Below are 24,867 nucleotides of genomic sequence, written 5' to 3' on the forward strand. Positions count from 1 at the left end.
ACCAAGGCCGAGTACAACGGGAGGATGACATCCTGGGATTTGCTTGAGAAGCATCTATGGATGCAAGCCAGAGTTTTGCTCACTTTACCGGCTGCGACATTGCATTGGTGGCTCATATTCACCTTGTGGTCAGTCGTGACCCCCAAGTCCCTTTCAGCCGTGATGCTAGCAAGTGTAGCACTGCCAAGCCTATAAGTGTGCTGCGGGTTTTTTTTCCCCCAAGGTGGAGAACCTTGCATTTTTCGGTGTTGAAAGCCATCAGGTTTTCATCCGCCCATTTACTGAGCCTGTTGAGGTCGGCCTGGATCACCAGCCTATCCTCAGGTATGGACACTTTACCCCAAAGTTTGGTGTCATCGGTGAACTTGGCCAGTCCACTTCTGATACCAATGTCTACATTGTTAATAAAGATGTTAAAGAGTATAGACCCAATGATGGAGCCTTGGGGGACCCCACTGGTCACGGCACAACACAATGATTTACTTCTGTCTATTACTACTTTCTCGGTCCAGCCATCAAGCTGTGATGTAGACGAGGCCGCAGTTAGCCAATTTTTCCATGAAGCCATCACAGGACACCAAAACAAAAGCTTTTTTGAAGTCAAGATATATGATGTCAATCTCTTCTACCTTGTCCAGGTAATATGTCACCTGGTCATAGAAGGAGATGAGATTGGTCAGGCAAGACCTACCCACAACAAACCCGTGCTGGCTATCCCTCAAGATGTTTTTATCAGCCAGTTTGTCAAGAATGGTCTCTTTGATATTTTCTTCCTAGATCTTCCCCAGGATAGAGGTCTGGCTGGTAGGCCTGTAGTTCCCCAGATCTGCTTTACTCACTTTCTTGAAGATAGGCACTACATTGGCCTTCTTTCAGTCTTCAGGAACTTCACCTGAGCACCACAAGTTCTTGAAGATCCATGCCAGTGGCTGAGCTATGATGCCTGCCAGCTCTTTAAGTACCCTGGGGTGTAAACTGTCTGGGCCAGCTCACTTGAAGGTGTCCAGCCTCTCAAGGCATTCCTTTACATGGTCTACAGTGATGTAGGGTAACAATTCTCCCTCACCCTGGCCATCAAGAACTGCAGTTGTTTCAGGCTGCCTACAAATTTAGGGAGTTGTCATGGTACTGGTTATAATTAAATAATTTTTTCAAGCCTTTCTTCACAACTATGGGGATTAGAAACTTTGTGATGAAAGCTGCAGTTATCAAGCTATGACTCTAGGCACTGGTAATGTAGTTTGTCTCTGCATTTACTCAGTCTTGCCTCTCTTTCTGAATGTTATGGGGGTTTGGGGCTTTTCTGATACTGCACATTGGGGGGATACTTTTGGGTCAACAGAAGTGGTAAAGCAAGTTGTGAAACTGGTGGAAGAGGGTCACTCTGTTGGTCAAAGAAGTGGGTTTGTTCAACACACTCGCTCTCGCACTCTTGGAAAAAAGTAAAGTTAACAGACAGAAGTCAAGACATGAGAGGGAGCTAAATGAATGGCTGTAACTGCATCTGGGTGTGTTCTTCCCTTTCCCTGTTTGTACCAGTGTCATGGCAATTCTGTGCTGCAAGCTGAGTTCCCTTTTCCCTGTGATAGAACCATCCAACCATCAACAGTGGTTGCTGTTGAGGGATAGAAACTTCATCTGTTTTTCCTTCCCCTTTCTTTCCTTCCTGTTTTCTCCAGTCAAGAGCTGAAAGCACGAACTTTGTTAATGGCGAGAGTGATTTTTACAGCCTCTTTTTCCTGTGATTTTGGGGAACTTCCGTAGTTTAACTTGTGTTTTATTTACTCAGTATACATTTTCTAGAAATATCAGATCAGCCTTTGCTCGTCTACTTGGATTTCAGACCCAAGCGTTCACAAAAACTGATTGAAAATTCATACTATCTTTCTTTTTTTACATTTTAGCAAACCTTCCCCAATGACGTCCATTGTGTTGAGGAAATCTTGAAGGTAAGGGTATAGCTGTCACAGTTCAGTTGTTTAAAGTCATACTTATGTAGTGAATCCCTTGTAATGTTCGCTTGCATGCCCCATTTCCCCCATCCCCCAGATTTGATTAAATTAATATGGGGAGAAATTATAGTGTGCTTCTGTTAGATCAGTACATATTGCATGCCAGAAATGTCAACTTTGGGCATCCATCAGAGCACACAAATAAAACTAAAAAAATAGCCATCTTTTCTTGAGCAAATATTCAAGCCAGACTCTAAATGCAATAGCTCTGATTGTACACTAAATACTACAGAACCAAAAAATTCTGTCCCTTAGTCCGGGGATTGGTGTTTTTGAATGTGAACCTTTTTTTTCCTCCAAAGACACTGAACTCACTATGCCATCCTCACTACCCCTATCCCTACCAGCCTGCAGAGCAAAAATTTGTATGTGGTTAGTATACCTATGGACTGTATCTCGTCTAAGGTCTTTGTTTTCACAATCTGCTTCCCTCAGTGTTGCTTGAAGCAAGATTCATAATGCTGCTGATGCTTTGATTGCTCTCAGAAAGTAATCTTACAAGGAACCCATGTCCTTTAAACACTTTGTCTACGTGATATAATACCATGGCAGGAAAGGTACATCTCGAAATACTTCACTGTCCTATAAAATTCACTGTCTAGCTTTTAAAATATGATCAGTATTAATATTGTAGTGCCAGAAAGAAACAAATCTTTTGTTTGCTCAGGATCCCAGTATGCTAGGCACTGTAGAAATAGGTAAAAAGCCATGATAACAGTACAGTGCTTCAGGGAGCTTGTAATTTGTTTTTGCAACAAGTCACAATTAGAAAGAGAAATGATGGGGAGAAAGAGAAGAGAATACAAGGGAAACGTTTGATCAAATTATCATCATTAACATTGTTAACTGTGATAAGAGGCACATAAAGATGATAAATAGGTCTGTAAAATCCTCTGCCCGCAGTTCTTGCATAGAAATCTCTCTAGACTGTTTTAATGGATGTTTGTAGAGCTAAATACAGCAATGTAGATATATTTCACAGTAAATCTTTTGACTTGCATATTTTACTTCCTAATGTTCTTCTTGAAATGCTATGTGGTTGGGAAAATGGTGACATTTCACCTTTTCCCCAATGTTGCTCTAATTAGAAAAAAAAAGGATTGCAGACTATTACCTAATAAAGACTTTAACACCACTGTGCATTTGACACAGTGCAGAACATTTTTCACTCACAGTTCACCTGTCAGTTTCTGTAATCCATGTGATATGTTTATAATCAGTCTCACATTTGATTTTGTTCCTACATGAGTGACTTCTGGGAAGTCGGTCTCAAGTTTTTGACATACTGTTCTCCTGTGAAGGGTGACTGCAGTGATGCTCATTCGGAATGATGGGAGGTTAAATTTGGAAGAGCAATTGGGGTGCAAGCAAGAGATATTACTGTTAATGAACATTTGAAAGTGTTGAAAAGGAATATTCTCAGGAAAGGAAGAAAAATGGCAAATCCTAGATGCATGTTTAATCCTTGGGATGGGTATGTTCTTTGTGAACTGCTAAGAACATTGGCAGGAACCAAATCAGTTCTATCTTCTGAGCTTCCCAAGGCCCTTTTAAGTCCCTGGGGCCTTGTCTAGATTAATCTTTATTCAAACACCAAAGCATGTGTTTAAAGCTGGGAGCCTTGTGTATCCTAAACAGTTTAAACACGGTATTTATAATGTTAGATAACATTTTAGAATCTCTAGTTTAGGTGAGACTTGACTATTAGAATGGGCATTATTGCCCACCTCACCTGCTGATACCTGGCTTGCTTCATTTGAGGAAGTGACTTCTAACTGTGGCTGTAGGTAGGCTACATCTATGCAGGCCAGGGGAGAAAGACAGGAGTTTCTAAAGAGCTAGAATTGCCTCATTCTGTCTTCCTCCTCAAATTATAGGACCCGAGCAGACACAGGAACATTCTTCAAACTAGCCAATATGTTGAGGTTTTGCAAGCATCTCCAGTATGCAAAGTCTTTACGTCAAGACTACCTGTACTCCTAGAAGGGATGAGGTAGTTCACCACAAGTTTTGTAGGATTGTTACAGTAATCCCTGAATGAAATTCTGTGGTGTTATGCAGGAGATCAGACCTGGGTGATCATGATAATCTATCCAGGCATTAAAGTCATGTTACTGCATTTCTATACAACAGATTGCTGGAGCAGTAGAGGGTTTGTTTATAGTAGTGCCTATGTGGACAGCTTGTGTCCCAAATCTGAATGAGTTTTTGAAGAATAAATAGGAAGATTGAATGAAGGTCTAGTTTAGAGTTTGGCCCCTTTCTGCTATGGAGGTCTTCTGAAAGGGCACCGTTAATTTATTCATTGCATTACCACTGATGGGTACAGCAACTTTCAAAACAAGGATGACGTACTTTGAAAACCAAAGATCTATGTGTATAAGTTTTTTATTTGCTTCTTCAATCATTAAATATAAAGGTGACAATGTAGTTAGGACTCAATCATGCAAACACTTCCACTTAATACTTAACTTTAGGCAGATTTCAGTGGGTCTACTGACATGCATAAAGGTTGGCAAATTAAGGTACACAGTTGTCTATTCAGAATGACCAGAATATAAGTTTTGCCATGTTGTTTTATATATGGGCAGATCCATGAGGAGATTTTCAGTGTATTAATATGGACGTTTTAAGCGCTGAACGTCTCCTATATAAAAATGTTTACCAGCCACATTTTTTCTTTTAAATCCTTTCTAGGAAATGACCCACTCATGGCCACCTCCCTTGACAGCTATCCATACTCCAAGCACAGCCGAGCCTTCAAAATTTCCTTTTCCAACAAAGGTCATATATCTCCTTTTAATGTGTAAAATACAGCTTTTATACCCTTGGGTGTATTTTCAGACTATCTCGTTTTTGGTACAGCCTTAGGCTGTTAGATTTTTGTTTGTCTTTAGAAGAAATCATATAAAAGAAATGAAAACCTGATTGATTTCACGTTAGAAACTCATCTCATTTGCTTAGAAATTAGTTCTGCTTCTAAGTAATTGGACTTGAATGGGTTAGACTTGTTACGTATGTCTTTCTGTAGTCATCTCCTAGTATTTTTTTAAAGTGAAGTCTGTTTTTTTTTGGAGTTAAGACATGGTTTTAGCACCAGAAAAAACTTGGGTGAATAACCAAGGGCAAAAACATCTAACCTGCAGGTGGGAGAAGAGTACCACAAAGGTTTCCAGTATGTCGTCTGTATTTCTTACAGCACAATTAATTGTTTTTTTATTTCCCAGTTAAAATGTTTAGTTCTTTTCACTTAAAATTCATATACTGGTTATGTACTCTTAGTGCATGTATCTCTTTTTTTTGTCTGTTCTGACCTGAGTACATCTTAGGCTTTGTAACATCAAACAGTTAAAGTTCAGGAAAGCATAGGTAGCTCAAGCTAGACTGTTCCTTATGATTTTTTTTTGTAAGTGTCTGCAATTCCATTTGCAATGCTTGAAAGGTATAAGTTTTCTATACCTTTGCAAAGTCATCCCCTCAATCTGCAAAGTGAGAGACCAAAGTGCAAATTGCAAGCAGACAGTATTGTAATTAATAGCATATAAGATTTGATTCAGGGAGGGAGGGGTGTGGGTGGGTGGGTGTATGTTTTAATGCAGTATTTTCATGTTTTGCTTTTTACTGTACCCTGTCTTTCTAGGAATCCCAGCATGCTGGATCAGTAATACAAAGCCAGAGTAAGTAAAAATCCAAAGTAGTCTTCCTGTTGTAGAAGGGAAACTATACAGTGTGTGTGATCAGTAGTATCTAATTTAGGAGCACAAGTGCCAGCTCTTTCTTGAACTTTGGTTAATTTAAGCAATTCCAAACTTTGCCTGATTAGGGCCTTTTATTTCTATGTAACAAATAAGTAATAAAGGTCAAACTATAAAATATTAGGAAAACCTATCTTGATTGGCAAATAGCCATAACAATAATTTACATAAGCATATATCTCCTTTTAATGTGAAAAATACAGCTTTTATACCCTTGGGTGTATTTTCAGACTATCTCATAAATCTGATAAAATTTTGAAGTTGAAAGCCTCATTATTAAAGACACAAAAAGTTATTCAATAAAATATTGTGTAGTGAGATGCAGAAAACCAACTGCGTTTCTTTGCTTTTACAGAACAGTATGATGCAGCTTCAAAAACATTGCCTAGTTCTCAGCAAGGAACATCGTAAGTAACATCGTTTTTCAATAACACATTCAGTTATGGAATTCTGGCGGTAGTTTCCCTACTTTGTTTTTTGCAGGAATTGAGGTTTTAATTTCTGTAATTCGTAGGGCTAGATCCAGTGTCCATTGATGTTGACAGAAAGGTTTTCTTTTAATTTTAGTGAGTACTATACCATGCAATTAATAAATAATTTTAAATATTATTGCTAAGGCACTGAGGTTTTTCCTTCTTTAAATCTTTCACTGCTTAATGTCCTGCCACACTATCTGAACTACAAATTTATACATGAAATTGAATCTTCAGTGCACATTCACTTTTTTGTTTCTTTTTATGACCCAGTATTAAAGTCTGTGAAGTTTAGGAAAGCTCCCAGTACCATTATTTCTTATAGATAGAAGTACTTGCCCATTTGATTTGTTGGTTTCCCGTTCTTGGATAAACATTTGCCCCTCCAAGAGTCAAGTTTTGGCCCCAGAATTGTCTCTTTTTTAGCACTTGGATTACTGGTAGCTTTTTGGAAATGATAGATACAAATATGAAGTGGCCCTATAATATTGGTCTTTTGTGTTGTTGTTTTCAGTTGTCCAAGAAAAAGTTTCCTGAGTGATTTGGTTGCTGGTTTCTCATTTGTTAAAAGTGAGCAATCATTGTAATCTTTCAGATTTCTGAAGGGTTTTTTTCTGCTGCTTGATCAAGGTTGTGGTTGAGCTAAATGCTTACAATTCTTCAATTCTAACCATCTGATAGCCATCTATAGAGTATGTGAAGAAGTTTTTCTGGCTACAACTGGCTATTTACTTTTCTACCTCTGTGCTCTGCCTTTTTAACTGCAGGCTTTTTACGGTCAGCAAATTTTTATACGTGTCTATAACTGAGGGGTTTTCAGTACAGTTAGCAAAAATGTTTAACCAGGTACCTTTTGATTTAATCTCTGTAGTTTTATTGCAATTGAAAACTATATTGGATATACACAAACTGTCAATTAATGGTTCTTAGTGTAATGTTCTAATTTCAAGTTGATCCTTTTTCCCTCCAAAAAAACTATAAAAATCAGACTTAAGCTAATCCCCACAAATAAGTTATTTATTAGGTCCCATATAGTCTTGAATTTTGTACTTGCACTATTTTGGTTCAGACGATAAAAACACAAAGGCAGATTTTTTTTTTAAATGCAATTTTTATTTTAGTATTTTTAGGGTATTTAACCCCCTTGAATGTTGTCCTTAGTTATTTGATGTTGGATTTTGTAAGGGCAAAAGCAGTTCAAGGTCTTCCTTGACTTCCTTTTCAGGGGAAAAGCTTTTGTTTGTTTATTTTGCTTTTTATTCCCCCCCCCCTAAATATTGAACTTGAAAATGCGGGGTTAGCCTTATATGCAGGGTCAATTTATAATTGGAATAATATGAGATAAATTAAAAGGAAAATGGAACGGAATGTGCTGTGACCTTTTCCTTACTGAATCCTTTATTCTCTATTAAGAATCCTTACTGGCATATCTTTATTGCAGTAAAAAATGATAATTTACACATCTAATAGCTTTGTTTACAGAACCAGTCCTTTAGGTTTTCAAAAGTTTTACGTTGTCCTCATGGTAAAAGCTGATTTATAGACTAAACTAAAAAAGCTTTTTTTTTAAAAAGTTTTTGGAATCCAGTTCCACATGTGACTATAAAATAGGCTGCCCCTTAAGTAGTACTCCCTATGGCCTCAGGCATACAATCAGATGTGTAGTGAGACCCAGTGATGCCAGTGGAGTTTCTCAGGGGTAGAGAATTCTACCCATGTGAATCAAATTGTGAGATTGTAGTGTCAGGTCTTTGTTTGTAAAAATCAAAATCTGTGGAAGTATATTATGATTAGCTATGATCGGAGGGACTGCTGCCAGTGCTGGCCCACTGAGCAACCCTTGCAAAGCCAGCAGGCCAAGGCACTTAAGGGAGCCCATCCCTGCCCCAGCCCTGGTACAATCTGTGGGCAAGGCAAGAGCCCCCAAGGGGACGCTTACCTGCCTGTACACAAATGCCAGGAGCTTGGGGAATAAGCAGGAGGAACTCATCCTTCTCCTTAACACAAATAATTACGATGTCATAGGGATAACAGAGACCTGGTGGGACTCCACCCATGAATGGACCATGGGTATAGACGGCTATACCTTGTACAGGAGAGATCGAGTAGATAAAAGGGGCGGGGGTGTACCTCTCTATGTTAAGGAAAGCTACGCCTCCCTGCAAGCTGATGTTGGCAGCCAGGGTGGACAACTGGAGACCCTGTGGGTTAAAATCCGTGGGGAACATGGCACAGGGGACACAATGGTGGGAGTCTACTACAGACCTCCCATCCAAAGTCAAGAGCTTGACCAAGAGTTTGCCCGGGACCTGGCTGAGGCCGCATGCTCCAGGACCATGGTTGTCATGGGTGACTTCAACTACCCAGACATCTCGTGGGAGGATCACTCAGCAAAATCCGAGTGGCCACAAAGCTTCCTATCGTGCGTGGATGACCTCTACCTGACTCAAGAAGTCTATGGGCCAACGAGAGATAAAGCGCTGCTTGATCTGGTACTGGCTACTGGGAATGACCTAATTGGTGACCTAGTGATCGATGGGAAGCTGGGTGACAGTGACCACTGTGTGTGGATGACCTCTACCTGACTCAAGAAGTCTATGGGCCAACGAGAGGCAAAGCGCTGCTCGACCTGGTACTGGCTACGGGGGATGGCAAGGACTTGCGTGTTGCTGACTGACTTGCCAGCTTTTCGGCAGATGGTGAAGGTGATCAGCTCGTGGTCGCTGTCACCCAGCTTCCCATCGATCACTAGGTCGCTGACTAGGTCATCCACGCACGAGAGGAAGCTCTGCGACCGCTCAGATTTTGCTGAGCGATCCTCCCACGAGATGTCTGGGTAATTGAAGTCACCCATGACAACCATGGTCCTGGAGCAAGATGCCTCAGCCAGTGACCACGAGCTGATCACCTTCACCATCCACCGTCCTTGACTTCAGGAAAGCCAACTTTGACAAGCTCAGGAGGCTCGTCAGTGAGGCCCTAAGGGACCACGACCCCAGGGGGAGGGGAGTTCAGAAACAGTGGTTGCTTGTCAAGGGAGTGATCCTCAATGCACAAGCTAATTCTATTCCATCTTGGAGGAAAGGCAGCAAGAGGGCACAGCAGCCCCCCTGGCTCTCCAGGGATCTAGCAGACCTCTTGAGGCTAAAAAGAAAGGCCTACAAAGGATGGAGGATGGGATTCACCTCCAAGGAGGAATATTCTGCACTGGTCCAGTCCTGCAGGGAGCAAACCAGGAAAGCCAAGACTGTGACTGAACTCCAACTAGCTTCGAGTATCAAGGACAATAAAAAGTCCTTTTTCAGATATGTGGGGAGCTGGAGGAAAAGCAAGGGCAACATTGGACCCCTGCTAAACCAGATGGGACAACTGACATCTAAGAAAAAGCCACCTATTAAATGGGTACTTTGCATCGGTCTTTCTTCAGTCCCATGGGACGCCCATGCCGACTACGGGACAGGGAGGTCCGGGTGAGGGGGATCCCCTGCCCTTCATCAATGCTGACCTTGTGAAGGAACACCTTGAGAGGCTGGATACCTTCAAGTCAGCTGGCCCTGATGATCTACACCCCAGGGTACTTGAGCTGGACAGCATCATGGCCCAGCCTCTGGCATGGATCTTTGAGAACTCCTGGCACTCTGGTGTAGTGCCCGAAGACTGGAAGAAAGCCAATGTGGTGCCTATCTTCAAGAAAGGGAGGAAAGTGGATCCAGCAAACTGTAGGCCCATCAACCTGACCTCTATCGCGGGGAAGGTCTTAGAAAAGTTTATTAAAGAGGCTGGTATAGTACCTTTATTAATGGATTGGCCAACACCAACATCCTGAGTGATAGCCAGCACGGGCTTGTTGCGGGTAGGTCTTGCTTGACCAATCTCATTTCCTTTTACGACCAGGTGGCCTATCACTTGGACAAGAGAGAAGAGATTGATGTCATATATCTTGACTTCAAAAAAGCCTTTGATCTGGTATCCCATGATCACCTCTTGGCGAAACTGGCCAATTGTGGCCTTGGGTCCACCACAATCCACTGGCTGGGAAATTGGCTCTGTGGTCGGACCCACAGGGTAGTAGTGGATGGAAGTCAATCGTCATGGTGCCCTGTGACCAGTGGGGTCCCCCAAGGCTCCGTCCTTGATCCCATATTGTTCAACATCTTCATTAATCATGTGGACATTGGCATCAGAAGTGGACTGGCCAAGTTTGCCTATGACACCAAACTTTGGGGCAAAGCATCCACACCTGAAGACAGGAGGGCGATGCAGGCTGACCTGGACAGGCTCAGCAAATGGGTGGATGAGAACCTGATAGTGTTTAACACTTAAAATGCAAGGTTTTCCACCTTGGGAGGAAAAACCTGCAGCATCCTTATAGGCTCGGCAGTGCTACACTGGCTTGCACTACGGAAGAAAGAGACTTGGGGGTCATCATTGACCACAAGAACGTGAACCTTCAGTGCAATGCTGCGGCTAGTAAAGTGACCAAAGCACTGGCTTGCATCCATAGATGCTTCTGAAGCAAATCCCGGGACATCATTCTCCCCTTGTACTCAGTCTTGGTGAGGCTGCAGCTGGAGTACTGCGTCCAGTTTTGGTCTACACAATTCAAAAAGGATGCGGAGAAGCTTGAGAGAGTCCAGAGAAGAGCCACGTGCATGATCAGAGGTCAGGAAAACAGACCTTACGACAACAGGCTGAGAACTATGGGGCTCTTTAGCCTGGAAAAGCGCAGGCTCAGAGGTGATCTGATAGCCACCTATAAGTTTATCAGAGTTGACCACCAGTATCTGGGGGAATGTTTGTTCACCAGAGTGCCCCAAGGGATGACGAGGTCAAACAGTTATAAACTACTGCAAGACCATTTCAGGATGGACGTAAGGAAGAATTTCTTTACTGTCTTAGCCCCCAAGGCCTGGAATAGCCTGCCATCGGAGGTGGTTCAAGCAACTACATTGAACACCTTCAAGAGAAAATTGGATGTTTATCTTGCTGGGATTCTATGACCCCAGCTGACTTCCTGCCCCTGGGGCAGGGGGCTGGACTTGATGATCTTCCGAGGCCCCTTCCAGCCTTAATGTCTATGAAATCTATAATGATATTCCTTCCCAGCTGACGTCGGCAAAGAAATACTGGAGGGCAAATGTCTTCAAGTTAAGATTCTATAGGAAAATTCAGCTCTACTCCCATTGACGTGAATTCCAGCATCAGGCCACAATACAGCATTTTGAATATCCTGAATTTAATGCTTATAATTTGTAAGGGATTGGCAACAGAGGAGGGAAGAAATGCCAGCTGTAATAGAAAAGTGTGTGCTCATGGAGAAGGTTAATAATTGCAACACTGACTTTGTAACATTAGTAGCAGGTGAAAGCTGTAACCAATGAATTCAGTTAATTATGGTAATTGTTTAAAAGTAGTGTTGTGTGTGATGAAGTTCTTAGTTCTGCAAGGTTACTCTGAGCAGATGGCAGTATTGATGGATTCTGAACCTTGTAAAACAGTAATTTACATGTTTCTAAGCAAAGAGTACTAAGTGACCCATGTGCAATTCAAATAGGAGGGTAATTGCTGAATCATTGGCTGTTTAGCAACTGCTGCAGCATTTAAAATTCTCTCAGTGCTATGGATAGGAATGTGATTTTTTTTTGAGAATTAGAAACCCAAGAGGGCCCCTTCCCCATATACTTTATTTAACCATTAACAGTCAAATTACGTAAGAGGCAAGGATTTTTGTTGGAGATACCTTTTATTAGTACAGCTGGTCCAATAAAAAATATCACCCACAAAAATCCTTGCCTCTTACATATTTCCTGGGTCATCACAGCTACAACATCACTGCAACACTACCAAAAGAGTCTAATTAGGCATCTCGGCATGGTTCGGGACAGGGATCAGACCTAGTTTATGCTTTCTTTTTCCTGATGATTTAAACTGAACCTAAAGGGAAATTGTATTTAAGTGCTGCAAGGTCTGTCAAACATACTTGAAGTGATATCTTGATCTACTGCTAACCTTCCATCATATATTAAGGGTCCTATAATGGTGGCTCAGTCCACAGGACTCCAGCTTCCTCAGTTTTACTCTTATCGTGCCAAATATGGCCTCTTCAATGGCATCTTCCTGAGAAAGATGCTTCTTGCTTAGAAGTTGTCCAGTGTCGGTAGCTCCAGAGGTTTTTTCCTTTGCCAGCTTGGAGGATGCCCTGCAGGAATGACCTTTGTTTCAGCTGTGTTTCCTTTGGATAGGCTAGCCATTAAGGTACCACTCCTGACTACAGGGAATACAGACTAGCATAGATCCCTGTTTCAGGGTGCAGTGCAAGCTATGTCTTTTGAGTTCAAGTGGGTTCAGGGGGATGGAGACCATTCAGGGACTGCTATCAGGTCTTGGTTGATGCTCTAGAGCAAGGGTGGCCAACCCGCAGCTCCGGAGTCCAGACTTCCAAGTCCAAACTCAATAATGTGCTTGCTGCGAGCAGTAACATCGTGTGACGTGACATAACAGCTATGGAAGCTGATCACTGTGTGCTTGTGCAAAGATCCAAGGAGATGCATATTAACTTCTGAAGAGCAGCATGTAGCTCCAGAGCAAGGGTGTCAAACTCATCCTGCCAGTGGGCTGAATGAGGAATGCAGGACCAGTTTTCAGGCCAGATCAGGCTCACAAACTTTCCCCAAGCACTGGATCCAGCCCACAGGGCTTCTCCCTGCACTGTGCCCTGCCTTCTTCCCCACCCCACAAAAAAGTCCCAAAAACCTAGGAGTAAAGAATCATAACTTGCTTCATCTTCAGAATACACCTGCCTTGATGAAGTGCTGATGTTAACAGTTTTCTAGGCCTGTTGAGAGCCTCTCTTTCTCTGCATATTAGCAGCAGCCAGTATCCCTTATACATCCAGACTCCAAGCATTGTTGCCTCCAAGAAGAAGTGTATGTTTTTGTGCAATGCAAAGTGTAGGCAGATTATGTTCAATGTAAGTGCAAGGACTTCCGGTCCCAGCATTCCTAGCCCAACGAGTTTCTAAACTGAACAGAGCTTGTGAAGTTCTACCTCATCATAATGATTATGTCTTTTAATAGGGAATTTTATTAAAAAAAATCCCACTGGTGCTGAATAAGTTAGAGACATGATGTAATTTAAGCTCTCAGGCTCGCTAAGCCAAGGCAGTGTTCCCACTAGAGACTCTTGATAAAACTCCTTACCCCAGAGAAGCTTCACCACAGGAGTGATATACAGTAGAAGCCTTTAAAGTTGTTAGACCTAATTTTCTGCTGCCTTGCTAAGATGGAGACATGTTTTTTTTATATAGAGAGAGTACAGAATGCATCCCCAGGCCATATGAGAAAATGATAGTCTGCCTTTCTAGGAGCCCTTGTATACTTTACTGAGGAGTGAATGGTTGCACGAAGTTCAAGGCAGTAAAGTTGCTTGCAAATTGTTACAACCAGAGTGACTCTATTATGGTTGCAAGGGAAAAGAGATATCTTAAATCTCACCCTTTGATAATGTTGGTAGAAGCCTATCTTGCTGATGACTACTTTATCAGAACATCAAAGCTAAATCCTTCCAGAAAATTGATTGGAGACATCTGCATGTGCAGTCAACCAAAATAACATGGTGAGTTTAGCAACAGAGTGGAAAAGAAGTGACTAAGATTTGCATATAAAATAAATTAAGCCATGATTTGACTAGGGACTTCATCACCCTCTTCTTGAACTGGTGCATCTCTGATTTTTATTTTCATTTATGCAACAGGCTTTTCTTTCTTTGCTCTTCAAAACATATGTGACTGTCTGAAAATTCAGCTGCCTCTAGTAGTTCACATTACAAAGTACAGTTGACTGAAAACAAATAGCATTTGTGTTGGTTAATTAGAGGTTGAAATCCCTGTGCATCTGTGCGCCCAAATTAAGCATTCAGCTCTACAAAATATACAAGGATTTCCCAGATGGCTTTCATTCTTGAATACAGGCCTCAAGTTAGCACCTGGCTTCATTGGAATGGAAGTAGCCTTTCTTTTTTAAAGACAAGATGCCAAGCTCTTTTTTACTACTGTCTCTCCGACTAGCCTGGTGGAGAGAGATCAGCTTGTGCATTGTTGAGTTCCTGTCCGACATACTACATTAGTTTTAGAACTGCTTCCCTAAGAAAGCTCCCTTTTTAATAGATTTGCACAGAGGGTGACTGCGTGTACATAAGTGGTAGTTTCCACAGACTGTGTAAAAGTTGGCAACTCCTTGAGCTAATTAAAGTGTTAAAAATTATTAGCCTGAGTTTATTTTCTTTGACTGGTCTAACTTGTTGAAATGTTGTTATCTGAGAACTGGCTTTCTGTTTATCCATGTGAAACTATGACTCATTTGACACCTTATTGTCCTTTCTTGATCTTGGGTTGAACAGCCAAATGCCATTGATGCATTTTATTCACGGGTAGCTTATGTGATGAGCAGGGATCCTGGTTTTCTCTGATAAAAAATTGCAAATTCTCTGATTTAAAACCCCAAAATCCATAATAAAAATTAAAGCCCCCCTGCCCCCCCCCGGCGCTGGTGCCCCACACTCCCCCCCCCCACAGTCTCAGCAGCCCTCCTGATGCCCCTTGCAACAGACCCACAGACACAGACATGCAGACACAGACACTGACACCCACCTCAGCAAGTAAGTGTGTGTGAGGGGTAGGGTGGGGCAGAGCGGGGGAAAGGGAAGATGCTCGGGGGGTAGATCAAGAAGCGGGGGGAGTGTGCCCCTGTACCCACTTCCAGGAACAGGGCCAGAGAGTGAGGGCTGGGGTGCCACTCTGTGGGCCACACACGTGCTGGACGGCCTGACGGGGGTTCGCACATAGAGGCCACCACCGTAACTCTGCCACTGCACCCTGCGCTACCATCCCATGGCCACCTGCACAGGTTTGTGGGCAAGTGGCGCAGGGCATGGCAGCGGCACCATGGTGGCAACCACTGTGTGTGGGCCACGTGTGCCGCCTGGCCAGGGTGTGGAACGGAGGGCTTGCATGCAGCGACATGCCCTGCAACCAACTCCACGGCAGTGCAGGGTGGTGGCGGCTGCATACAGGCTAGGGGGGCTTTGCGGGAAGTGCTGCCACTGCAGAACCATGCCCTTTGCCCCTGGATCCTAGAGGTAAGAGGAGCTTGGGGGCTGTGGGATAGGGCTGAGGAAGGTGGTTTGGGGCTGAGGAAGCAGGGGATGCTGCAGGCCCCAGGTAGCACACCACAGCTGGGAGCAGGGCCAGGGGGTGAGGGCAGGGGTGCCCCTGTGGGGGGGGGGCTTTACAGGCAAGCCATATGGGATACAGTGTAGTGGTGCACACATGCCGCCCAGCCGCCTGGGGAGGGGGAGGAGGAGGCTCGCATGCAGCCAGCAGCACAGCTCTGTGGCTGGCTCTGCAGTGGCGGCAAGGGATGGGGGTTTGGGGGCTCACACTCGGCAGCCAGTGCCACTCACCTGCAGGGCCATGCCAGTGGTGATAGCTGCTGCCTACAAAACCACCTGCTGATGCCGCAGAGCTGTACTCAGAGAATTTGCAATTTTTAATCGGAGAAAACCAGGATCCCTGGTGATGAGGCACTTCTTAGGATCATGTAAAATTTAAAGAGCATGTCCCAGTAAAATAGTTGTAGTTTTAGTGTTCATCCTCATGTTGTCCTGGTGCTTTTTACAGTGTTGCATCTGAAATACAGACTTTTTTTTAACCTAACTAGGAATTTCTTTAAACTGTTTGGCAGGCTGAGGCTTGTGGCTTGGAACTAGTAATGAGATATAAAATATCCATTGGGAGGCAGTAGAGCATGCCTCCCTGCTGGGCTGGAGCAAACCGTTTGGGCCAAGGCTAGCCCATCCACCCTGCAAAGGGGTATTTGCAGGGGAGATGCAAAGCATCCTGAGATGCTGGAGGGAGGACTGTGAGTTAACTTGAATCTGGAGGGGATCTGGGACAGAAATTTAATAAAACTATTTAACTTAAATCAGTTAAGTCTGATGCTACCTCCATCCAGGTTTATTTTAAACTGGTTTCAGCCATTTTGAAAGTAGTTTATGTGCACTGAACTTCTGTTCTGTTACAAATTTGAACCAATTTCCAATCACTTAACACTTATACAGGTTTATGTATAATTTCTGTCCCTAGCCCTAGTATCTGATTACCTAGAGACTGCAGAAGGATGAGACTCTCCCTAGTCCTAAAGGACAGTTGGCAATATTAGATTTCTCATTTTAGCCCCTTTTTCCATTATTTCAAAAAAGTGGGGAAAAGTGCCATGAGGTTGGGTATGTGCAATAAGGTGATGCTCTGAAAATTAATGGGAAGAAAATGTTCACAGGAGCAGCGGGGTTGGGTGCTTAATACAGATGAAATGGAGGGCTTGCTCATCCAAATACTGTTGGCTTCAGTGTGACCACTTGCTTGAATAAGGATGACTCTAGGAATAAACTTCATAGGATCTGACCTGATTTTAGAAAACAGGTTACACAGGGAAAATAGTTGCATCTTGTGGGCAGAGGAGGAAAAATTTTGTACTGTTTCAGTGTATGTGCAAAAGTAATGAGCTAGAATGGTGTAATTTCCAATGAGCTTTGACTTGTATATGTTTCTCTCCTTACAGGATTCTCATACAACTTGAACCAGATTTTTTCTTTGAACTTTCGCTTTAACAGCTGCAAAGACATGTTTAAACAAAAGACTTAGTCATTACAAAACAATCTTAGGAAAAATGTATTGCACTGTAACAAGAGCAGTGTAAAAAGTAGTTAACCTATCTAGATTTACAGAAAGTCCTCTGTGGGAATCCCTGATCTTATTTCAGCATTGCAGCAACAATAATACAGCTAAGGCTGACAAGGCCATTCTGTTCTATCCTCTTGCTTTCAGGTGCTTACAGCTATAAAAAAATAAAATAAAATTAGTAATATTAATCTCTAGATTCCATCTCCTGATTTTCAGGTCAGAGGTGATTTTTTTTTCTTGGATCATGCCAATATATATTCCACTTGGCAGTACATCATGCAAATGAAACTGGTGTTCTGGAGAAGAAAATCATGACACTGGCTAGGAACAGATGTTGCATTTGTCCCTGAACAAGTTGTGCCAGAGTTTGGTGCCGAAACAAAAATATCCCAAAATTCATGTGTACACTTTCTAATTGGGGATTTGTGAGTGACTGAATGCACTGTCATTTTTCTGCTATTGATTCACTAACACAATCCCAGGATAACTTACACCCCAGGGAATTATGTACAAAAAAATTCAAAATTTATGCACTGAGACCTGGGGCCTGCACATGGTGGCATAAAATCAGCCCTGCCTGGCCTGCTACCACATGCCTTTGGCCCAGACCATGCAGGCTCCGTGCCAGCATGTGGGGCTTGCAGTAGTGGAAGCGGGAGCTGTGCGCCATTGAGCTGGGCCAGGTCTGTGCCTTCATGTGGGGCTTCTAGCACTCTAGTGGGAAGCTACACAGGAGGCATGGAGCCAGCCCAGCCTGATGGCATGCAGACTGAGAGCCTCAGAGCATCGCATGCTATCAGACTGGGCGGGCTCTGCACCTCCACACGCGGCTTCCCACTGGAGTCGGCCCGGCCAGGCCGAATCATGTGTGGCTCCTGCCTGCCATGCTGCAAGCCCCACATGCTGGCATAGAGCCAGTCTGGTCTGGTTTGAAGGCACACACTAGCGGGTCGGGCCCGGCCGGGTCTCTGCCAGCACGTGGAGCCCCTGGTACTCAGCTTGAGCTGCGCGCCACTGCCTTCCACAGTCATGAGTCCCTTGAGGGCCTGCTGCTGCTTCCACTGGCAGCAGAAGCTGTGCACCATCGGGGAGGGGGAGCCCCCACCCACAAACCCCACATCCCCACCCCCTCTCCTGCAGGTAGGAGCTCCCCTCCCCACTCACTAGCTGTCTAGTCAAGTGCCACTGTACTCAGTGCCTCTATGTGGGGCTCCCAGCTGGAGTGCCAGGAGCCCCATAGAGGTGGAGGTAGAGAGCCTGCCTATGTTAAAGTATGCAATATTATGCAATTGTGTGGACATGCGTTTTATGTGCAAAATTATGCAGGCACATAATTGCATGATTCTCTGAGAGGTAATAAATGTTTACACGCACTTTTCAGTATCCCCAGATAAACTGTTAGTACCTTTCCCACTAGATAAAAGTACTGACTTTTTAGGAGTTATCCTTGGACAAGGGATATAGATGTCTAAACAATTGCACTTTGTTCTGGGATAAGTGATATCTATTTGTAGCCATAAAGTTCAGAACAAAGTTATGAGGGAGTCATGCCAATGTAAAAGCAGTGCAATGGAGTAGTAAAATCTGGTGGTCAGGATGAAGAGATTTATGATCTGTGTTCCTGGTTCAGTTGAACTCTTTTTTTTTAAGCTTTGACTGGTACCTTTGACAGTTCTATAGAAATTTGATTTACCTTTCTGAAAGCTTTAGTTCAGGATCATATACTGACCCATTTTATTTCTCTTCTGTCACTTAGTGAGGTGCCAAATATATAGCTGGAACATCACATATTAAATGTCAGGAAACCATCACCACAGAAAACTAACTTGTATGGTTTTTTCTGTAATTGAACCTCTTCCTACTGCTCGCTGCTCCTGCTTTCATGCTGTGATGGAATACGGTGGTGTTCTTTAATTCCCAGTGTTCAGCTGCCATATTAAACTTTAAGACTATGTCAGATTAGCAGTGCCAGTTAGTTTTGCCTGACATATCTAGTCAGGTTTTTTCCTCAAGGAAGCCAATACCCAAGGGGCACAGAAAGCTCCCTTTTGTTTTATGGCCAAATGCAATTTGCTAATAAATATTACTGTTTAGATATTGCTCTCAATATATTAAAATACTGGTACTCTTTCAATTGCAAACCACATCTTAAAAAGGGATCTTGGGAGTATCTGTAGCCCTCTTTGACCAGCCCATAACACCCCAAAGGAAGCTACAATTGTTTATTAAAAAGTGTCCAACTTCACATGTCCAAAAGAGGATAATTTTGTGTGCTTTTTTTTGTTTAAAACACTTCCTGAAATCTTGCCCAAAGTAGCACTGGCATGTTTTACCATAGTGTAAAATCTTTGTTCGCTTTTTATAAATCTTTCTGGTTAATTATATATATCTGAATTCCTTCTGTAGGATTTCATTATTTGAATTTTTCTATGCTTTTCTCTCTCTCTTTTATTTCACATTAAAATATTTTTATAGAATTCAGCAATAGAGGGGAAAAATTAACAGAGATCACTATTATTAATTCTCTGGATGTATTGGAATGACACCCTCCAGTGTTTGTAGCTTTACTGATATAGTCCATTGACAGATCTCCTTCACAGAATAGCATTAGTATCATCAAAGCTGAAGGCAAATTTCAGCTGGATTTGTTTTCATTAGCAGAGACTTAAAGAGAAATTGATTCACTGGCAGCCGCTATGCTCAGGTACCTAACAAGTCCTGTGGAACTTGCGACTTGTGTGTTTTATTTGTATATGGGCATGTTGTGTAGCATGGGGATTGCAGTTAGATTTAATGCTCTCTTCCTTGCTTTACTAAGGCCTGGGATGTCATAGGGAGTGGATGACTTGGATTCTGTAAGAACACAAATGATTTTGTAAGGTATTTCGTTTACAGTGTTTCCTGAAGCTTGAAAGCTGTGCTTTTTCATGATACAATACGAGGAAGCTGTGTTATATGCTGAAAGAGTAGAGAGGAGTGATTTATTTTTGTTTCGTTTTTGTTAACAGTCATTAGAGGAAACTAAAATTTAAAGCATGCAACAAAAATAAAAACTCTCTAAATGAGCACTCTTCAGCATATGGCTTATGGGCCAGATGTAGACTGTGGAGAGCAACTGTATACAGCCTGTAGAGCCAGCAGCATGTTGGTGGTGGGAGAATTTGCCCACAATCTGGCGCTGGGCAGCTCAGAGCTGCGCCCACATTGCAGCTGAGGGGTGGGGAGAAGTGGTAGGGGGGAGCCACAGCAACAGCAGCTAGGTCAGAGCACTGGTCCACCTTGGACCCAAGCCGGGTTGCTCTGGCCCAAGACTCTGAAAAGTTGCTGACCTCTATTCTAAACAATTGCTTGAATGTCTCTTCATTTATCATGTTTGTGCAATTCTCTGTAGTGTTAATGGGAATAACATGCTTGCACACCAAACAGGAAGGAATAGCTTTTCTCATTAAATTTTGAGTTGTGGTACTTTGATCCGTTTCTTGACAAACCTAACATACAGTGAGAGAAATCCAGGGTTACTATTGAGTCATAAATGCCAGTTAATGTCTGACTGTTAAAATAGATCTTATCCAACTGACAAGCTAATTGTACCTTCAGCTTCATTTAGTTTTGGGATTCGTCATTTCCTATTGTGTAGAGCTGCTGTTTGTTAAGCATCTGCCCAGTTTCCCCCAAAGACGGCTGTAGTTTCAGTGGTTTAGTAATTCTGGGGGAAATGTGCATCAGTTTGTTTTTCCTGAGTGCTTTTGAGTATAAATGTAAAATACTAAATTTGTCCAAATCTAAGGTGACTTTGCATTTAAGTTGACCCTCCAATAATTAGATTCTACACATGCAGATTTTATAAATTTGCTATAATTTTCCATGTACAAATTTGGAGGGTTATCTTAAATTCATGCCCCCATTGTGGAAGAGGAGTTGAACAGCTTAACACTTTCCCCCCTGCTACCTGGCCCCAGGGTTGGAGCTGGAAATGGTGCTGCTGCTTCCTGGCTGGGTGGGCAGGCAGGGGCTGAAGCCAACACGTGCTCTGACCTGGGGTGGGGCAGGAGCTGAAGCTGCAACTCAGGGTAAGTGGCAGGGCGGGAAGGAAGGGGAGGGAAGCACAGGGCAGAGGCTGCAGGGGGCAAATCCAGGATTTCAGGGATGGTTTAAGCAGAGGTGGAGCCCACCACTGAGTTAGGGTGCAGAGCCCTGTTGGGGGCTGCATGTTGGCAGCAGAGCAGACAGTAGCTGTCTGGATCCCTCATGCCACTAATCCCACTGTTGCAAGTGGGTCCAGATCCAACCTGCAAGGAACCTTGCAGTCCAACCCTGACTGAAGCAGAGGGTGGATGAGTTTGACAGTCCTGTCTTAAGGATTTTTCAAAAATATGCTAAGCAGTTGCCAGAATTTCAAATCCATGTTTCCTTGGCTTTGCTAGAGAACTTTGTGGGGAGTCTCTCAATAAATGTACTATGAGTTCTCTCACCAGCCAGTGTTGGTCACATGGATCCTTTAACAAGTAGACCTTTGTCCCCCCCCCCCCCAAATTAATTAGCAGTTGGTTTGAATAAAGGTAGTAAACAAACAGTTTTAAATCAACTAAAAACCTTTATTTCCTTGGCTTTGTCTCATCTCTTATCTTTTGAATTAGCAGGGGTTTTGTGTGTGCATATTTTACAGCACTTTCAGCTGCTCTTATACATCATTGAGAGCAAAACAAAATTCTGGGGCCCTCAAGGCACTTTTTTCCCTCTTTTAAAATCACCTTTTTTAAGCATCTTCTTGAAGCTGTGAGACAACACAAAGCGTTATACTTTGTGATAGTAGACATCTATATATTTATGAGTAGACATTTACCTATTTATGAATAAATCTATGACCAAGTTCTACTATTGGACACATGCAAGCAACCATTCTCCTGTCCCAGCAGTGTGAGCGTGGAATTTGTCCATTGATATTTTATCTCGTATCTCTCTGTTGTACCAAATGTTACATTTTGCAGTGCAGTTTGCAGGAGCGCAAAGTTGTTGTGTAGATGAGAGAGAGGGGTAGAAGTTCAGCTTGACCTTGGCATTTACCTGGGTGTTTTTCATTTGGAGACTACAGCAGCAGAAAGAGATCCTGTCTAGTGATGGGAGTAATTACTGTCCAAGAAAAAATGAAGTGAATACATATGTTCATTTGCATTGATTCTGGTACATGTAGACTGCTTCTGTATTGTAATGGAAAGCAATGTGGACTAGTAGATTTAGAGCACTGGGTTGGCACTTGGGGATGAAATGTGGATGTCCCAAATATTATCTGCTGGTGTCTCGGTTGGTGACCCCGTGCAAGTCACTTCCCCTTTCTATGCCTCATTTTTTTCCACCTGTAAAATGAAGAGGCTGCTACTGTCCTGCTTGATAAAGCACTTTGACATCTGAGGAAAAACATAGTGAGAAAACTCAGCCATGATGTTTATATTTGTGGTTTATTCAAGTAATAAGGAAACTGAGTGGTAGAATATGCTAAGTCTTGAAAAGCTGCTGCTTTTTTCAAAGACTGGTATCAGAACCAAGCAGCGAACTTTCAAAGGGCAGAGTCAGTTCTTGTGGTCTGTCCTTTTTTTAAAGTGCAGCTCTCTACACTGATCCTTTTGTTTTTTTTTATCTTGCAGAATGCTACAAAATGATCTTCAGCTCAGCGATACTGAAGACAGTGATGATGATCATGTCAGTTCTAGGCATTTTATGTTCTATGCATGCTGAAGTCTCTTTAAATCACGCAGTCTGTTATTTTAAGCTCCTTAATTTAACCTCTTCCCCTTTCCTTCTTTGTTTTTGTAAATACTCAGGCCACTGAAAAGCCACCTCCCTCATCTGCTCCTCCAAGGTACTGTCTGTTCCAAAATTAACTAGAGTAACAGAAAGAAAAATGTGACTGATGTTTGTACACAGAAGTGAATGGGATAAAGTAAAAGCTATTATGTTTGAAAGAGAGCTTGCAGCACCTTTTGAGCACCAGTCTACTTATTTCTATCATAAATACAAACTTCTATATCTGGCTGTCTAAAGCTAGGCATGAAAAATGGCTTAGGCAACATGGGTTGTTTGTAAGCTAAAGTACTAAAATATGAGCATGACTTGAAGTTGGATAAATAGATGATTGGCCAAATCTAGCCTTTCTTTCAGTCCTGTATCCATATGGTTTCTTCCTTGCACTGACTTGACATGTAATGCACATATCTGATTTTCACTCGTCAGGGTATTGCTTATAAGCAGCATTATTCAAGGTGAAATAACTGGGCATGTGCTCCCTCCCCCACCCCCCAAAAAAAAAAATCCAAGCCCAGAACTTTCCGAAGCAGAAATTGCATAAATATAGACCACATTTTTGGCTCATAATTGTATACTCCAAGAAAAGGGTAATAGTCTACAAAGTGAGTCTTGCGCAGGGGCCTTGCTAGTTTTTGGCACTGATAATAAGTTTGCCTCTGGGAATTCCCTTAAAATGTAGTTTGCTCACGGTACGAGTCTAGATCAACAAGAAAAGTGTTTGCCTGAGTTGCAGGCAAATTGATGTTGACATGGGAAAGGGCTTTCTTAAGTCAGAACCATAATTTTGTTAGAACCATAATCTTTTAGCCCCTTTCCAAAATGTGTTTGTGCTTATAAGTCCCAGTTTCTACTCAGCTTTGTACAGTTCTGTATCAAGCACATTTCAGGAAAGACCACTTCAGCTTGGGTGTTCTGGATGATGCTTCAGCACAGCACAGCTATTATTTTGACTATGACAGTTCAGTTCAGTTATGCTGCTGAAGTAAAGGAAACTGGAGGGAGCTAGGGCAGTGAGAGAGCCCTTTCAAGAAAACTGATTTTTCTATTGCTTGCTTTTTGCTGTGTAATTGGCATCTGTCCCAATGAGGATTGGTTTTTCAGAGAAATGGACTTTAAAAACCTCTGCCAGCTTTTTGCTTTTGGTAGACAGCCCCATAAATACATCTTCACAACCTGTTAATGGCACAGGTCAAAATCTGGCTGGGGATGAGTATATCTCAAGAGGCTTTGAAGCCTCTGCTTTTCTTTTAAGTATGGTAATGAATTCCTTCTGCTTTCTACCCTTCCCCACCAATGCCAAAACATAACTTAGTTGTTTTAATTCTGAATGCTGTCATATCACTGCAAAAAAAATAACACTCTCACCCATGACTGCTTTCTAATTTTATCTCCCAATTGCTTTTCAGTGCCCCACAATCACAGCCTGAGAGTGTGGCATCAGCACATTCCAGCAGTGCAGAATCAGGGAGCACCAGTGACTCAGACAGCTCTTCAGACTCGGAGAGCGAGAGCAGTTCGAGTGACAGTGAAGCAAATGAGCCACCAAGAACTTTGGTGCCTGAGGTACTGCGTCTGTGTTGTGAGTGCCTGTGAGGTGACTGCACATGACATAGGGGGAGCTTAACAAAGCTTTTTGCTTCAGGCTTCTCGTTGACTGGATACCAACATGATTCCAGAAGCCTGGGACAGGCTGTCATCACCTTATAGTGCAGGCATCCATTATGTTCCATGCTACTTCCACAAACACTTTTTTTCTGTTCAACTTTCAAAGCTCATTAATGAAATAGGACTTAGTAACTGTCTAATTGGGATTTAGAAAGTGTGTTTTAAAGTCTTTGCCTCTGTCTTTATTTCCCATAAGGAATTTCGTGCACTATTTCTTTCCCCCCTCCCTCCCTACTTGAAAGTAATGGATAGAAACAAAGAGGGAACAGAGCTTGCAGTTGAACTTTGGGAAGGGGTGGATCAGTACTTTATGTGGGGGCTCAGGCCCATCTCTGAGTATGTAACTACTGCGGAAACTTAAATTGTGAGCAGCCCTGACAGTTTCTGGCATTTAAAATGAGATTGTTCTCTCTCTCTCTCCC

General features: G+C 42.7%; 1 protein-coding gene across 7 annotated transcripts in view; it reads left to right on the forward strand.

The window, feature by feature from the left end:
- The window catches only part of AFF1 (ALF transcription elongation factor 1), a 241,207-nt gene that overhangs the window by 187,570 nt on the left and 28,770 nt on the right, over window positions 1-24,867 (forward strand). For all 7 annotated transcript variants that reach the window (XM_059722274.1, XM_059722270.1, XM_019488145.2 and 4 more), the window contains 7 exons: window positions 1,905-1,949; window positions 4,710-4,796; window positions 5,653-5,689; window positions 6,123-6,174; window positions 22,621-22,675; window positions 22,798-22,835; window positions 24,187-24,343. In XM_059722274.1, the coding sequence (XP_059578257.1) occupies window positions 1,905-1,949; window positions 4,710-4,796; window positions 5,653-5,689; window positions 6,123-6,174; window positions 22,621-22,675; window positions 22,798-22,835; window positions 24,187-24,343 (471 nt within the window). The remainder of the gene's footprint in view (window positions 1-1,904; window positions 1,950-4,709; window positions 4,797-5,652; window positions 5,690-6,122; window positions 6,175-22,620; window positions 22,676-22,797; window positions 22,836-24,186; window positions 24,344-24,867) is intronic.

The sequence above is a fragment of the Alligator mississippiensis genome, chromosome 2 (genome assembly GCF_030867095.1).
Source record: "Alligator mississippiensis isolate rAllMis1 chromosome 2, rAllMis1, whole genome shotgun sequence".
NCBI classification, from domain to species: Eukaryota; Metazoa; Chordata; order Crocodylia; family Alligatoridae; genus Alligator; species Alligator mississippiensis.